Here is a 17,193-nt window from a genome sequence, read left to right on the forward strand (position 1 = left end):
AGCGGAAAAAAACGAGGGAATGGGAAAATACAGAGGTCTCAAGTTACAACAGCCACTGAAGCAGAAAAGAACACTGTGGAACATTCTGAAGCAGAAAAGAACACTGTGGACATTCTGATACCGCAAAGAACACTGTGGACATTCTGATACCGCAAAGAACACTGTGGAACATTCTGAAGCCCCAAAGAACACTGTGGAACATTCTGAAGCCCCAAAGAACACTGTGGAACATTCTGAAGCCCCAAAGAACACTGTGGACATTCTGAAGCAGCAAAGAACACTGTGGAACATTCTGAAGCCGGTCTTCTAAACCCGGTCTAAACCCGGTCTAAAGCCGGTCTAAAGCCGGTGTAAACCCGGTCTAAAGCCGGTCTAAAGCCGGTCCAAACCCGGTCTAAAGCCGGTCTAAAGCCGGTGTAAACCCGGTCTAAAGCCGGTCTAAAGCCGGTCTAAAGCCGGTCTAAACCCGGTCTAAAGCCGGTCTAAAGCCGGTGTAAACCCGGTCTAAAGCCGGTCTAAAGCCGGTCTAAACCCGGTCTAAAGCCGGTCTAAAGCCGGTGTAAACCCGGTCTAAAGCCGGTCTAAAGCTGGTCTAAAGCCGGTCTAAAGCTGGTCTAAACCCGGTGTAAACCCGGTCTAAACCCAGTCTAAAGCCGGTCTAAAGCCGGTCTAAAGCCGGTCTAAAGCCGGTCTAAACAGACCTAGAACCACGTCCCTATTGTGCGTGTCTCTTCTGCTGTGGTATTTGGCGTGGCTGACATGAGCGATGTCGCCGTGGTTACTGCGGTGTCAGAATGAAACGCAGTGTTGTTTGGACCGTGACAAGTGGACGGGACAAACTGGCCCAACGTCCCAAAAACACAAAACCCCCAAAGTCCTCGTCCCGGCCCCGCCTCCTGGCCCCGCCTCCAACGCAACCGCAAGTCAATATTTACAGAGACAAAAATAGACTTCGCTTGCACTATTTTAGTCACGTCTATGTTCGACGTTTGAACAATTGAGACCTTTTATTGTGGTTAGCTCTATGTTCACAGCTCTATGTTCACAGCTCTATGTTCACAGCTCTATGTTCACAGCTCTATGTTCATGTTCACAGCTCTATGTTCACAGCTCTATGTTCACAGCTCTATGTTCATGTTCACAGCTCTATGTTCACAGCTCTATGTTCACAGCTCTATGTTCACAGCTCTATGTTCATGTTCACAGCTCTATGTTCACAGCTCTATGTTCACAGCTCTATGTTCATGTTCACAGCTCTATGTTCACAGCTCTATGTTCATGTTCACAGCTCTATGTTCACAGCTCTATGTTCATGTTCACAGCTCTATGTTCACAGCTCTATGTTCATGTTCACAGCTCTATGTTCACAGCTCTATGTTCATGTTCACAGCTCTATGTTCACAGCTCTATGTTCACAGCTCTATGTTCATGTTCACAGCTCTATGTTCATGTGGGAATAACAATAGAACATCTAAACGTGGGGATACAGAGCTGTGTTGCATGTCCTTCCCGAGTCTCATTCCCATTTCATGCTGCACGGTGCTGTCAAACAAAGCCTACGGGCCAAACGGGTCTGGTATTGAACTTACTGCAGCTGATGAAAAGCACATGAGCCCTCATCAGCCCACATCGGCCCTGCTGGCTCCGTCCCTGCTGCTCTCATGGTAATTAGCACATTAGCACATTAGCACATTAGCTTTGGGATGAACTTCAGCCGTTGGAGGCACTTTTACATGAAGAACTATTAAATGTTGACCCGAAATAAATAATGTTTTTGCTTTGGGTCAACTTAAAATTATTACATTAAAATAGTTTAATTATATAATGTGATGCAAATGAAATAATATAGATGTAATACTATAGTTGTATGTAGGTCAACATTTCTTAATTTTGTGTGTGTTTTAGGTTAATTCATGTAAAACTGTAAAACAAAAAAAATGTAAAAAAGATTTGTATTTATCGGTTTATCGTTTATATTTAATTGCATCATATTATATTCTTAAAAAGAGTAAACAGCCTCCAGTTCTTTTCTCTCTGGAGTAAACGACCTCCAGTCCAGCGTCTCGCCTTTGTGCCCGGAGTGATTCCATTGTTCGCGCCGCTTTGAAACACCTTTTCAAAGTCAAGCGTCCTTCTGAAATCCTCCTCATCCTCGGCGTGAACACTGGCTTTGCCCCGTGGCACAGGAGCTCGGGCTAATCCCATTTCACACGCGCCGTCTCCTGAGCTCATCATTAGGGATGAAATTGAATTATTAAAAGCGTTTATTTACAAGAGCAAAGACATCGATTATGCTTTTGAAACTGACCCTTATTTTAGCAGTCAACTCGTCGACGATTAGTCTGATCGTACAACAGACCGACAACAGCCCGACAACAGCCCGACAACAGCCCGACAACAGCCCGAAAACAGCCCGAAAACAGCCCGACAACAGCCCGACAACCACCCAACAACCGCCTGACAACAGCCCGAAAACAGCCCGAAAACAGCCCGACAACAGCCCGACAACCGCCTGACAACAGCCCGACAACCGCCCGAAAACAGCCCGAAAACAGCCCGAAAAGAGCCCGACAACCGCCCGAAAACAGCCCGACAACCGCCCGACAACCGCCCGACAACCGCCCGACAACAGCCCGAAAACAGCCCGAAAACAGCCCGACAACAGCCCGACAACAGCCCGACAACAGCCCGACAACAGCCCGACAACAGCCCGACAAGAGCCCGACAACCGCAGAGGTAGTAACCTTAAAGGTGCGTGGTGTGCGTCGTATCAGAGGGTGTGGTCTGCCATGGGGGAAACACAACAAGCATGAAGAAGAAGAAGAAGAAGAAGAAGAAGAAGAAGAAGAAGAAGAAGAAGAAGAAGAAGAAGAGGCAGAAGAAGAAGAAGAAGCAGAAGAAGCAGAAGAAGAACAAGAAGAAGAAGAAGAAGAAGAAGATCAAGAAGCGCTCGTCGAGACAGCAGAACTGTCCCGTGATGGATCTGGGCCGGTGGACATTCGTCACCCGGGGCCCGGCATGTGGCCCAGCTCGGCGGTGCAAGTCGGGACAGGCTCACGCTGCACCGTTTGTCACCCGCAGCCTCACATCCATCATCATTAGGCCGCCGCGTGCACCGTCGCTCCCCCGTCGCTCCCCCCGTTGCTCCCCCGTCGCTCCCCCGTCGCCCCGCTCAGGTATCCGAGTAATTAGGCGAGATAAATGAGGAGTGGAGAGGGACACAGCGACTGCCTCGTTAAGTGACACGCGAGTGCAAGAGACAGTAGAGCAGTGGGCCAGAGTGTGGGCCAGAGGGTGGGCCAGAGTGTGGGTCAGAGTGTGGGTCAGAGTGTGGGCCAGAGTGTGGGTCAGAGTGTGGGCCAGAGTGTGGGTCAGAGTATGGGTCAGAGTGTGGGCCAGACTGTGGGCCAGACTGTGGTCCAGAGTGTGGGCCAGAGTGTGGGTCAGAGTGTGGGCCAGACTGTGGGCCAGACTGTGGGCCAGAGTGTGGGTCAGAGTGTGGGCCAGAGTGTGGGCCAGAGTGTGGGCCAGAGTGTGGGCCAGACTGTGGGTCAGAGTGTGGGTCAGACTGTGGGCCAGAGTGTGGGCCAGACTGTGGGTCAGAGTGTGGGTCAGACTGTGGGCCAGACTGTGGAAGAGAGTGTGGGCCAGAGAGCGATAAGCCCCGCCTCTTGATATTGACATTTCACCGTCACAAGCAGCAGATTTACTGATGTGTTTTATTTTGAAAAGTGGGTGGGCCAGGGGGTGGGTGAAAACAGAGATTTTCTGAGCCTCAGTTGCAGGACAAAACACAGGATTAAGTCAAACCTGCAGGAATCTGACAAAACACGACTTTTGAGAGAACAAATGATGAGGAAACATGAGGTCAAAGGCTCGTTAAAGGTGATTTTGATAAAAGATCGTTTATTTGAGGAAATTCCAATGAGAAAAGAGGAAAAGGAAGTGACTTATCTGCTCTTTAATGTCCCCTTTAAAGTCCCCTTTAAAGTCCCCTTTAAAATCCTCTTTAAACTCCCCTTTAAACGCCCCTTTAAAATCCTCTTTAAACTCTCCATTAAACTCCTTTAAACTCCCTTTTAAACTCTCCTTTAAACTCTCCTTTAAACTCTCCTTTAAACTCTCATTTAAACTCCCCTTTAAACTCTCCTTTAAATTCTCCTTTAAACTCCCCTTTAAATTCTCCTTTAAACTCCCCTTTAAACTCCCCTTTAAATTCTCCTTTAAACTCTCCTTTAAACTCCCCTTTGAATTCTCCTTTAAACTCTCCTTTAAAGTCCCCTTTAAAGTCCCCTTTAAAGTCCCCTTTAAAGTCAACTTTAAACTCCCCTTTAAACTCCCCTTTAAATTCTCCTTTAAACTCTCCTTTAAACTCCCCTTTAAACTCCCCTTTAAATTCTCCTTTAAACTCCCCTTTAAACTCCCCTTTAAACTCCCCTTTAAATTCTCCTTTAAACTCTCCTTTAAACTCCCCTTTAAACTCCCCTTTAAATTCTCCTTTAAACTCCCCTTTAAACTCCCCTTTAAATTCTCCTTTAAACTCTCCTTTAAACTCCCCTTTGAATTCTCCTTTAAACTCTCCTTTAAAGTCCCCTTTAAACTCTCCTTTAAAGTCCCCTTTAAAGTCCCCCTTAAAGTCCCCTTTAAAGTCCCCTTTAAAGTCAACTTTAAACTCCCCTTTAAACTCCCCTTTAAAGTCTGGTCTCGCTCTTAGAGTTTTAGAAATATTAAGATCAAATACTTATTGTACCTTTTGTTTTTCTTTTCGGCATTTTTGAAACGAGTGAGTAACTTTTAAAAATAAATTGTGCTGTGGTTTAGTTGTAGTTTAGTTTTAGTTGTAGATTAGTTGTAGTTTAGTTGTAGTTTAGTTGTAGTTTAGTTTAGGTGTAGTTTAGTTGTAGTTTAGTTGTAGCTGTAGTTTAGTTGTAGTTTAGTTGTAGTTTAGTTGTAGTTTAGTTTAGGTGTAGTTTAGTTGTAGTTTAGTTGTAGTTTAGTTGTAGCTGTAGTTTAGTTGTAGTTTAGTTGTAGTTTAGTTTAGGTGTAGTTTAGTTGTAGTTAAGTTTAGGTGTAGTTTAGTTGTAATTTAGTTGTAGTTTAGTAGTATTTAGTTGTGGTTTAGTTTTAGTTGTATTTTTGTTGTAGTTTAGTTGTAGTTTAGTTGTAATTTAGTTGTAGTTAGTTGTGGTTTAGTTTTAGTTGTAGTTTCGTTGTAGTTTAGTTGTAGTTTAGTTATAGTTTAATTGTAGTTGTAGTTTAGTTGTAGTTTAGTTTAAGTGTAGTTTAGTTGTAGTTTAGTTATAGTTTAGTTGTAGTTGTAGTTTAGTTGTGATTTAGTTGTAGTTTAGTTGTAGTTTAGTTGTAGTTTAGTTTAGGTGTAGTTTAGTTGTAGCTGTAGTTTAGTTGTAGTTTAGTTGTAGTTTAGGTGTAGTTTAGTTGTAGTTAAGTTTAGGTGTAGTTTAGTTGTAATTTAGTTGTAGTTTAGTAGTATTTAGTTGTGGTTTAGTTTTAGTTGTATTTTAGTTATAGTTTAGTTGTAGTTTAGTTGTAGTTTCGTTGTAGTTTAGTTGTAGTTTAGTTATAGTTTAATTGTAGTTGTGGTTTAGTTTAAGTGTAGTTTAGTTGTAGTTTAGTTGTAGTTTAGTTGTAGTTTAGTTATAGTTTAGTTGTAGTTTAGGTGTAGTTTAGTTGTAGTTGTAGTTTAGTTGTAGTTTAGTTGTAGTTTAGTTGTAGTTTAGTTTAGTTGTAGTTTAGTTGTAGTTTAGTTGTAGTTTAGTTGTAGTTTAGTTATAGTTTAATTGTAGTTGTAGTTTAGTTGTAGTTTAGTTGTGATTTAGTTGTAGTTTAGTAGTAGTTTAGTTGTAGTTTAGTTTAGTTGTAGTTTAGTTGTAGTTTAGTTGTAGTTTAGTTGTAGTTTAGTTTAGGTGTAGTTTAGTTGTAGTTTAGTTGTAGTTGTAGTTTAGTTGTAGTTTAGTTGTAGTTTAGTTTAGGTGTAGTTTAGTTGTAGTTTAATTGTAGTTTAGTTGTAGTTGTAGTTTAGTTGTAGTTTAGTTGTGGTTTAGTTTTAGTTGTAGTTTAGTTGTAGTTTAATTGTAGTTGTAGTTTAGTTGTAGTTTAGTTGTAGTTTAGCTGTAGTTTTGAAGCTGAAATTGCAGTAATTTGAACGTCTTACAACTTCAGATATGATTTGTTTTGTACTTTCTTTTTTTCACCTGCAGAATTATGTATCAATTCTCAAAATACTTTTTAAACTCTTATTTGTGATGATGATATTTTAAAATAAAATTACATGCCAGTTTTATCTTTTTTTCTTTTTCAAATTAACCTGATAAAAATATGTAATAAGAAACAAAAACAGTCAGAAACACAATTCAAAAAGTCTCAAATAAAATATTTAAATGCCACCTGCTCATTTAATACATATAATCAAATACAAAACTGTGTGGAGCGTTTTCTTCTTCATTTTTAATTCTTTTTTTTTCACTATAAAAAAAATATTTAAAAAAAAATAAAAAAGGGCAGGATCAGAGAGGAAAAATAATAAGAATTTGAAAATTTGCTGCAAGAAAAATTTTATCCAAAGAAAAATTCAATCCAATTTCTTCTTTTTTTTCTTCTTCTCACAATTACAAAAACAAAACAAAAAAACACTTCAAAAACAAACAAAAAAACAGGGCAGGAAAAGTTTAATTTGAAAATGTGTTTGTTCTAAAACTGTCAAAGTTTTAAATTTTAAGTTTTAAGAAATTGTTCAAATGAGTCAATATAATGTACCCTCAATTCATAACGCCGTCTCAAAACGCACCGCTAACACTGCTCCAGAAGCTAAAGCTGAAGCTAAAGTGTTTATAATCCATGACATCAAAACACAACTTTATCTCCAGAACGTTCACACTCGCCGTTCGACACTCGACACTTGCCACTCGCCACTCACCGTACGCCACTCGCCTCTCATCTGTCAATCACGTCGAGCCATTCATAATCACAACAAACAAGTTGATGAGTAAACAAAGCTCTCGCTCCTTAAGCTCATAAACAAACAGCTTGAGAAAGAATCCAGCTTTAAGCATCGACTTTATCCAACGACTTTAACCAATGACTTTAAGCATCGACTTTAATACAACTTTAATACAACGACTTTAACCATCGACTTTAACCAACGACTTTAACCAATGACTTTAAGCATCGACTTTATCCAACAACTTTAACCATCGACTTTAACCATCGACTTTAACCAACGACTTTAACCAACGACTTTAAGCATCGACTTTAACCATCGACTTTAATACAACTTTAATACAACGACTTTAACCATCGACTTTAATACAACAACTTTAATACAATGATTTTAACCAGGGACTTTAAGCATCGACTTTATCCAACGACTTTAACCATCGACTTTAACCAGCGACTTTAATACAACAACTTTAATACAACGATTTTAACCAGGGACTTTAAGCATCGACTTTATACAACGACTTTAACCAGCGACTTTAATACAACAACTTTTAATACAACGATTTTAACCATCGACTTTAACCATCAACTTTAACCAACAACTCTAACCATCGACTTTAATAAAACGACTTTAGCCAACGACTTTAATACAACGACTTTAACAAACAACTCGTGCAAAACGAACAAAACGAACAAAACGAAAAAAACGAACAAAACGAACAAAACGAACAAAACGAACAAAACGAACAAAACGAACAAAACGAACAAAACGAACAAAACGACTCGAACAAAACGACGTTAAAACGACTCGAACAAAACGACTCGAACAAAACGACTCGAACAGAACGACTCGAACAGGACGACTCGAACAGAACGACTCGAACAGAACGACTCGAACAGAACGACTCGAACAGAACGACTCGAACAGAACGACTCGAACAGAACGACTCGAACAGAACGACTCGAACAGAACGACTCGAACAGAACGACTCGAACAGAACGACTCGAACAGAACGACTCGAACAGAACGACTCGAACAGAACGACTCGAACAGAACGACTCGAACAGGACGACTTGAACAGAACGACTTGAACAGGCTGGACTCACACTGGAGCCCGTTGGCGCCCGGCCCGGTCCAGGCGTAGTGGTCCAGGCCGGTGAAGTACGGCGTGGCCTTGGCGAGCAGGCACGAGCCCTGTCCCGGGACGTCGTAGAGGCAGTCGAACATGGTCTTCAGGTCTAGACGCAGCGGTAAGTGATCCGACCGCCCCCCTGGCCAGCACTGAGGGCCTCTTCCACTGAACCAGGGATTCACAGCAGCAGGGGGCGGGGTTACTGGGCACGGGGGGCGGGGTTTGAGGCGGGGAAGCGGAGCCGATTGGTCCGGGGGGGCGTGGCCGCGTTTCCCTCCCTGGTTTTTTCCTCTGGAGTCAAATCGGAGGCTTGAAAAACCTCTGCTGCCCCAAACTTCAACTTTCACTTTTGATTCTAACTTTGATTTAATTTGTGTTTTTTTCCTTTTTGGACAGTCGCAAGAGTAAAACATCACAACAACAAACAAACAAACAAACAAACAACACAGAGAAACGTCATTAAAGGTAAATAATAATTAGCTTGTCCTGAAGATACTGTAAAACTCTGTAAAGTGAAGTATTATTGAAGTTATGAGGATATTTTTAAAGCTGAATGTGTTTCAAAATAAGACTTTTTATGTGTGAAAATCACCAAAATTGCACATATTTGAGACATATTCTTGATTCATTTTGTGGACATTCTTTTGGTTTAATTTAGTGTTTGAGTGAACGAGATCCAACTGCAAGTGTACAGTTTTATTTAGTTTCATCTTTAATGAACTAGACAAGAGACTACTACTACTACTACTACTACTACTACTACTACTACTACTACTACTACTACTACTACTTCTAGCGATCAGAGCTTTAATGTGTCTCAAAGAATTGATTAAAGAAATGAGTTTCACTGTTTCATCTTCTAAAGAAAACTCTGAAAAACTCATAAAAACAACTTTTCTTAACGTTCTGAACTTTTCTTTTGTTTCATTCCTTCAGTCGTTCTTCTGCAGACGTCTGTCCTCACTGTCAACACTGCACAGCCCCTCCTCCTCCTCCTCCTCTCCTCCCCCTCTCCTCCTCCTCCTCCTCTCCTCCTCCTCTCATTTCCTCTCTCTTTTCCTCACTCCTTTCTTCTCTCTTACCACTCGCCCCCTTCTCTCCTTTCCCCTCTCCTCTCTCTCTCCTTTTGTTTGTCCTTTCCTCTATCCTTCTCTCCTCCTCTCGTTTCCTTGCTCCTTCCCCTCGTCTCCTCCTCTCCTTCCCTCGCTCTCTCTCTTCTCTTCTGGTGCTTATGAACTCTGGAGAGAACCCCCTGTGGGGCTCTCCCCCTCCCTCCCCCCGGTGGGGCTCTCCCCCTCCCTCCCCCCGGTGGGGCTCTATCTCTCCCCCTCCCTCCCCCCGGTGGGGCTCTATCTCTCCCCCTCCCTCCCCCTTTCGATCGCCCGCTGCTCCGAGTCCCAAAAGACGCCGACGTTAAAGTCTTTCTAGTTTCTTGTTTATTCATCTCCTTTTATTCATTTGTTTGTATGTTTGTGTGTCTGTAGTGCACTGGAGCGCGCTGTAGGGGGCGCCGCGGCCCGCTCCATCCACACCTTGAGACGATTATGTGCCTGACTCAGAGCCCCTGTCACTGCCGGGCCCCTGTCACTGCCGGGCCCCTGTCACTGCTGAGGCTCTGGAACGCTCCGGAACAACAGAATATTCAGTTTCTCATGTTAAAGGAGACGTATCAATATTGAACTTTAACATTTTGGTCATCGTAAAACCGCGATATTAATCAAAAATGCCACAATAATAGAAGCAGGTTCGTTGACTTCCTGTTGAAAAGTGGGAAAGTGGGCGGGGCCGAGCCAGCAGATCGTCATTTATGCTGTTTTTGTGTTTGTTTTGTTTGTCTTATTCTTCACGTGTCACTCGGAGTCTTCAGACAGTCACATGTAAGTACAGAGGAGTGGGCGGGGATAGGGGGTGTGTGGAAACGGGTATTTTCTGAGCCCCAGTCACGGGACAAAACGGGATTAACTCAAACAAACAGGAACAAATGATGAGGAAACGCTGTAAAGCTCGTTAAAAACGTATTATTTGAGTCTAATCTAGGTTTATTAGTTTATTTATTGAGGTGATTTTGTTTTGGTATTTTTCTGACTAGATTCAATGTTATTTTTATTATTTTCTGGTTTCAATCACAGTCGTACGTCCCAGAATTACCATTTTATTTTTAACTTTTTGAATGTCTTACTCCACACGCAGACTCAACGTGGAAACGGACAAGTTTAAAACAATTTGGACTAAATGGGAAAATCATTTTGAAACTTACGCGCCATAAGCCTGTTTTTCTTCTCTTTTTAAAAAATATAATTTTAATTGAGTGTTTGCTTATGATGTCATACACTTTTTTAAAGTCCAGAAATCTATATCAACAAATTAAATAAATCCAAGCTTATCAAAATGTAAAAAAAAAAAAAAAAAAAGATAAGATAAGATTAGGCACAGAAGTAAAAAAACAAGTATTCACAGTCACAGTATTGCACATGACTGCTGAGAGCGAGGTGGCTCTGAGGGACTGCTTCAGCACCACTGTCTGGACTGAGCTTTATGACCCACATGGGGAGGACATCAACACCATCACAGAGTGCATCACGGACTACATCAACTTCTGTTTTGAGAACATTGTTCCCTCCCGGACGGTGCAGTGTTTTCCAAACAACAAGCCATGGATTAACGGTGAACTGAAGGCTCTGCTGAAGGAGAAGAAGAGAGCCTTCAGGTCAGGGAACAAGGAGGAGCAGAGGACTGTGCAGAAGGAGCTGAGGAGGAAGATCAGGCAGGCTGAGGCCGGCTACAAGAGGAGGATGGAGGAGCAGCTGCAGCAAAAGAACATTCAGGGAGTGTGGAGGAGCCTGAAAACCATCCCGGGCTTCAAAATCCCCCCTGCCCAGACAGAGGGGGATCTACAGTGGGTGAATGATTTAAATGCTCACTTCTTGAGGTTTGATCGGTCACCCGCCCCTCCCCCTGCACAGCTGCATGCTCCCTCTTCCACAGCTGGACAATGCCCTGCATCTGTTCCTCTTCGCTTATCTGCCCCGGACCATCAGCTCCCCACTTCGCCTGGACTCACCCATCCCCCCAGCACACGGTCCCCCTGCCAACCACTGACTGTCACAGCAGCACAGGTGAGGAGTGAGCTGAAGAGGATTAAAGTGAGGAAGGCAGCAGGACCTGATGGCATCATCCCCAGGCTCCTTAAGTCCTGCGCAGATGAACTGTGTGGAGTTGTGGAGCATGTCTTCAACATGAGCCTGAAGCTGAGGGTGGTACCACAGGTCTGGAAGACCTCCTGTCTGGTACCTGTGGCTAAGACACCGCGCCCCAAAGACCTCAACAGCTTCAGGCCAGTGGCTCTCACGTCCCACCTGATTAAGACACTGGAGCGGCTGGTCCTGGACCACCTCCGCTCCACCGTGAGCTCAGCCATGGACCCGCTGCAGTTTGTATATCGGTCTGGCATCGGAGTGGAGGACGCTGTCATCTCCCTGCTGCACCGCTCTCTCTCTCACCTGGAAAAGCCTGGCAGCTCTGTGAGGATTCTGTTCTTCGATCTTTCCAGCGCCTTCAACACCATCCAGCCGCTGCTCCTGAGGGACAAGCTGGAGACGGCTGGTGTGGAGTATGACCTGGCAGAGTGGATCCTGGACTACCTCACAGACCGACCCCAGTTTGTGAGAGCCCGGAACTGTGTGTCTGACACTCGGACCTGCAGTGTGGGGGCGCCCCAGGGCACTGTCCTCGCGCCCTTTCTCTTCACCCTTTACACTGCAGACTTAAGACATGACACGGACAGCTGTGTCCTGCAGAAGTTCTCTGACGACTCTGCCATCATCTGACTCATCACGGACGACGATGACGAGGAGTACAGAGGACTGGCGCAGGACTTTGTGGACTGGTGTCAGCGGAACCACCTCCTCATCAACGCGGGGAAGACCAAGGAGATGGTGGTGGATTTCCGCAGACGCCACCCCACTGCCCCCTCACCAGTGAACATCCAGGGACGGGACATTGAGAGAGTGGACTCATACAAGTACCTGGGTGTTCATCTGAACCACAAACTGGACTGGACTCATAACACAAACGCACTGTACAGGAAGAGCCAGAGTCGGCTCTACCTCCTGAGGAGACTCAGGTCTTTTGGAGTGACAGGGCCACTCCTGAAGACCTTCTACGACTCTGTGGTGGCATCAGCCCTCCTGTACGGTGTGGCCTGCTGGAGCAGCAGCATCACAGAGAGGGAGAGGAAGAGGCTGGACAGCGTCATCAAGAAGTCCAGCTCCGTCCTGGGCTGTGCTCTGGACTCGGTGCAGGAGGTGGGGGACAGGAGGGTCCTGGCTAGATTCACATCTATGCTGGACCATGAGTGTCACCCCCTGCAGGACATTCTGTCCACTCTGGAGAGCAGCTTCAGTGAGAGACTGATCCACCCTCGCTGTGTGAAGGAAAGGTTCCGTAGGTCTTTCCTTCCTGCTGCTGTCAGACTTTATAACAAAAACTGTTAGTACTGAACACTCGCAATACTGACCTAACCTAATACTGATGTGCAATTCTGTCATATGTGCAATTACTGTTAGAATTCATGTGCAATCTATGTGCTGTCGTGACACATATTCATGTGCAATTACTGTCGTGATCACATGCAATGGTATTTATGTATGTATTTATTTGTCTATGGGAGTTTTTATTTGTTTATAGGAGATCTTCTACTGAAAGTGTTTTTCAGACTTCCTATAAGTGATCTGTTCTTCTGTATCTACCTCTGTATCTACCTGTGTTGCACCAATGAAATTTCCCCATGTGGGACAATAAAGGAATATCTTATCTTATCTTATGACTATAACAGTATTGCACATGAGTATAACAGTATTGGACATGACTATAACAGTATTGCACATGAGTATAACAGTATTGCACATGATTATAACAGTATTGCACATGACTATAACAGTATTGCACATGAGTATAACAGTATTGCACATGACTATAACAGTATTGCACATGACTATAACAGTATTGCACATGATTATAACAGTATTGCACATGACTATAACAGTATTGCACATGACTATAACAGTATTGCACATGAGTATAACAGTACTGCACATGAGTATAACAGTATTGCAGTATTGCACATGAGTATAACAGTATTGCACATGAGTATAACAGTATTGCACATGAGTATAACAGTATTGCAGTATTGCACATGAGTATAACAGTATTGCACATGACTATAACAGTATTGCACATGAGTATAACAGTATTGCACATGAGTATAACAGTATTGCAGTATTGCACATGAGTATAACAGTATTGCACATGACTATAACAGTATTGCACATGAGTATAACAGTATTGCACATGAGTATAACAGTATTGCACATGACTATAACAGTATTGCACATGAGTATAACAGTATTGCACATGAGTATAACAGTATTGGACATGAGTATAACAGTATTGCACATGAGTATAACAGTATTGCACATGATTATAACAGTATTGCACATGACTATAACAGTATTGCACATGACTATAACAGTATTGCACATGATTATAACAGTATTGCACATGAGTATAACAGTATTGCACATGAGTATAACAGTATTGCACATGAGTATAACAGTATTGCACATGATTATAACAGTATTGCACATGACTATGAAAACTGAATGAATGGCTAAAATAAATATCCAGAGTGAAGCTTTTTAACACGTGCAGCTCGTACATTTTTACAGTGAATACAACTTAAAATTCCAACATTTTTCTCTCCATTTCCCCTCAGTGTTTTTACAGAGTCTCATCAGCGTCTATGGTTTGACCCTGTGGATTGTCCCGCGCCAGCCTCCGTAGCTGTGGTATGTGGAAATGTGACGCTGCGTGTACGTGTGTGTGTCTGCGTGTCCATGTGTGTGTGTGTGTGTGTGTCTGCGTGTCCATGTGTGTGTGTGTATGTGTGTGTGTGTGTGCGTGTCCATGTGTGTCCATGTGTGTGTGTGTGTGCGTGTCCATGTGTGTGTGTGTGTGTGTGTGTGTCTGCGTGTCCATGTGTGTGTGCGTGTCCATGTGTGTGTGTGTGTGTCTGCGTGTCCATGTGTGTGTGTGCGTGTCCATGTGTGTGAGTGTGTGTGTGTGTCTGCATGTCCATGTGTGTGTGTGTCTGTGTGCGTACGTGTGTGTGTGTGTCCATGTGTGTGTGTGTCTGTGTGTGTGCGTATGTGTGTGTGTGTGAGTCAGTGTGTGTGTGTGTCCATGTGTGTTTGTGTCTGTGTGCGTACGTGTGTATGTGTGTCCATGTGTGTGTGTCTGTGTGCGTACGTGTGTGTGTGTGTGTGTGTCTGTGTGTGTGTGTCCATGTGTGTGTGTGTCTGTGTGCGTACGTGTGTGTGTGTCAGTGTGTGTGTGTGTGTGTGTGTGTGTGTGTCAGTGTGTCTATGTGTGCGTTTGAACTGCGATGACAGACACAAAGAACAACATGGAGCGGCCCCACTGTTCGCCGGGGGCTTCATGTTACTCACACGAGCCCCCCCTTCACAAGAGCCCCCTCTCTCACACAAGCCCCCCCCCAGACATGAGCCCCCCTCCCACGAGCCGCCCCTCCGCAGACCTGAACGCCTCATCACAAAGAACAAGACGCGACTGGCAGAAGCACAACGTGTTCGCGGTGGAAAAATACTCCAGATCCACGTTTACATTTGAGCGAAACTCTGATGAAACTCGATCCACTTGAGTGACTTATTAGGCCCGAGCGCCACAAGCTGGCGAGAGGCCTATTAATCTCGTAAGGCCGTGCAAAGCACGGCTGCGAAAGTGCGCACGTAGTGCGCACGAAATCGAGCGCGAAGTAAACTTAAAAAATAAAAACGTAATAAAAATAAATAAAAAACAGTAACATTGTTGATTTATTTATTTGAACTGTGGTTTTGTAAAATAGTTAAACATAGGCACTGTAAGTTTCATGCTATGAGGACTTTTTCATTTTGAGGACTTTTGACCTTTTGTTGCTGTGGCAGTTCATAATCAGATAATCCAACAATTAGATGTGATTTTTCCAGCACAAGCGAAATGTGATCATCAAAAACACCTTGTGACATGCGTCAGTGAATCAGTGTTTTCTGCAGCACAATGCAATTAAATTGTCTAATAAAGCTTATGGAGGATTATTAAAAAACCCTTGTTATGTTCGGCCTGTGTCGCACCGTTTCCCATTGACTCGTGAACATTCTTGTCAAGTCTCTGAGTCCGACGTGGCATTAAGAGCAACAGTGCCCCCTATGGCTCAACAGGGGTTAATGCTTTCCCCCCTTCACTCTAAGTTTGTGTCGTTATCTTTCTCGTTACCTTTTATTCCGCCGCACAAACCTCAGATGGACAAACTGTTTTAATTACTTTGATTAATCGTTGTTGATTGTAAGCCATCTTTTTGGGGGAAATCAACCACAAAAACAGGAATATTTCAGCTAGTTTTGACACTACATTGTATTTGTATCTGTGCAGCAATGTTCTTCAGGTCCTATTTTGACAATATTTGCAGTTTATTAAATGCAGCTGTTTATATGTCATTCAATAATCTGATTTCTCCAGGAATCAGATGATGAACACATTAGATTTTTGGTGTGGAAACATTAGCTCCAGATGACATCGAGACAGTCTGATGTTTAGCTGTGAGTGACGACATTTTCTCCCGTAAAAGCTCAAAACACGTCAAAGAACAAATATAAAAATCTAAAACTCTGCTAAATGTTTAGTTTGTAGCTGACATCTTAAAAAAATACAAGCAAGTAAACCGTTGTAGAGAAGCAGATAAACAATAGGAACATCACAGCTACGCTAAAGATTACCACTGATAGAGACCGTTAACAAAAACAAGCTAGTTTAGCTCTACAAAAGCTATATAAAGTATAAAGATAATTTGAGTGAAACAACAGCTCTATGGATGAAAATGAGGGGAGAAAAAAGCCAAGAAACACATTTTACAAACTAGTAGATCAGTTAGCAACTCAGCTAGTCTGGTATGATTTGAGGAGCCAGTGTTTTTACGATAACCGTTAGCATTTACCGTTAGCATTAGCCCACAGTGTTGCGGCTGGTACAAACCCATCGAGCACATTTAGATCAAAGCCTCGTCCTAAAAGTCATTGCAAGTGTGTAAATCTTATGCTTAGATAATAAACAGTTGCGTGTAATTTTAGCGGGTAAAACGGACACAACTAAGCTAAAGGCTAACTGACTTTACGTTCATATTTCTGTTCTGCCTCTGGTAAGATTCTAGTGACACTAAACGCCCTCTTTTAGCAGATAAATGACACAAATACCATAAAATAAACACGTTATATAGTTTACCTTTCAATCGGACGTACTTTAACTCCAGTTAGCATTAGCCAATTGTGATCGAGATAGAGAATTGTCTACGTCCATATCCATAAAACACTATCAATCAAGACTATTAAAAAGTGAACATAAGTGAGAAATGCGTACAAACGTGTTGTGACTTACACAGCGCGGCCATTTCCTTGGGCAGGTCGGCTCCGAACCGGCCGAACAGGTGAGCGCTGGCGAGCAGGTCGAAGGGGGAGTGGCCTCTCATGGAGTTGAAGCTGAAGGGGTACATGGAGCGCGGGAAGCCGGTCATGTGACGCACCTGCTGATCCCTGTTGGCCGCCATCGTGGCGGAACGAGGGGCGGCGGTTTGGCGAGCGGGCGACAGCCGGGGCTTCAGAGACCCGGGGTTACGCTCCGGAACTGAACCAGCGCCAGGTCCAGCGCCAGGTCCGGTCAGAGGCTCCGGGCCACGGCAGAGCGACGATATTCTGCAAGAAAGAAGAGGAATTTGTTCAGTTTTATTGTCTTGATTTTCAAACCTCTCATTTTATGCTTTAAACATATAATCTAGTGTTCGCTTGACTTTATTCATTATTGACATGTTTTTTTACTTAAATTCCATGTGAAAATTGTCCTGTTTTTCTAATTCTGACGTAGTTTAATGGTGTAGAACCTGCGTTAAATATTTATCACAGTTTTAAAATCCGTTAAGTTACAGTTTGTGAAGAAATGTTGAAAAATAAGAGTGACAGGAAGTCGAGCTGAATCCCTCTGTGATGTCATCAGTGTGCGA

The 17,193-nt window shown here is 43.3% G+C and overlaps 1 protein-coding gene across 3 annotated transcripts in view; it reads right to left on the reverse strand.

The window, feature by feature from the left end:
- LOC140365205 (retinoic acid receptor gamma-B-like) overlaps positions 1-16,770 on the reverse strand; it is a 55,735-nt gene extending 38,965 nt beyond the window's left edge. Inside the window, exon 1 of one of the 3 annotated variants that reach the window (XM_072451490.1) lies at positions 16,575-16,770. In XM_072451490.1, coding sequence (XP_072307591.1) covers positions 16,575-16,743 — 169 coding nt within the window. In that variant the 5' untranslated portion in view covers positions 16,744-16,770. Of the gene's footprint in view, positions 1-8,064; positions 8,169-16,574 lie in introns of those variants that run through there. The other 2 variants (XM_072451489.1, XM_072451491.1) reach the window with 2 other exon arrangements.
- Between the last annotated feature and the right edge of the window lie 423 nt (positions 16,771-17,193).

Source organism: Eucyclogobius newberryi, unplaced genomic scaffold (genome assembly GCF_026437365.1).
Source record: "Eucyclogobius newberryi isolate DKJ021-1_F unplaced genomic scaffold, fEucNew1.0.hap1 SCAF_19, whole genome shotgun sequence".
Lineage (NCBI taxonomy): Eukaryota > Metazoa > Chordata > Actinopteri > Gobiiformes > Gobiidae > Eucyclogobius > Eucyclogobius newberryi.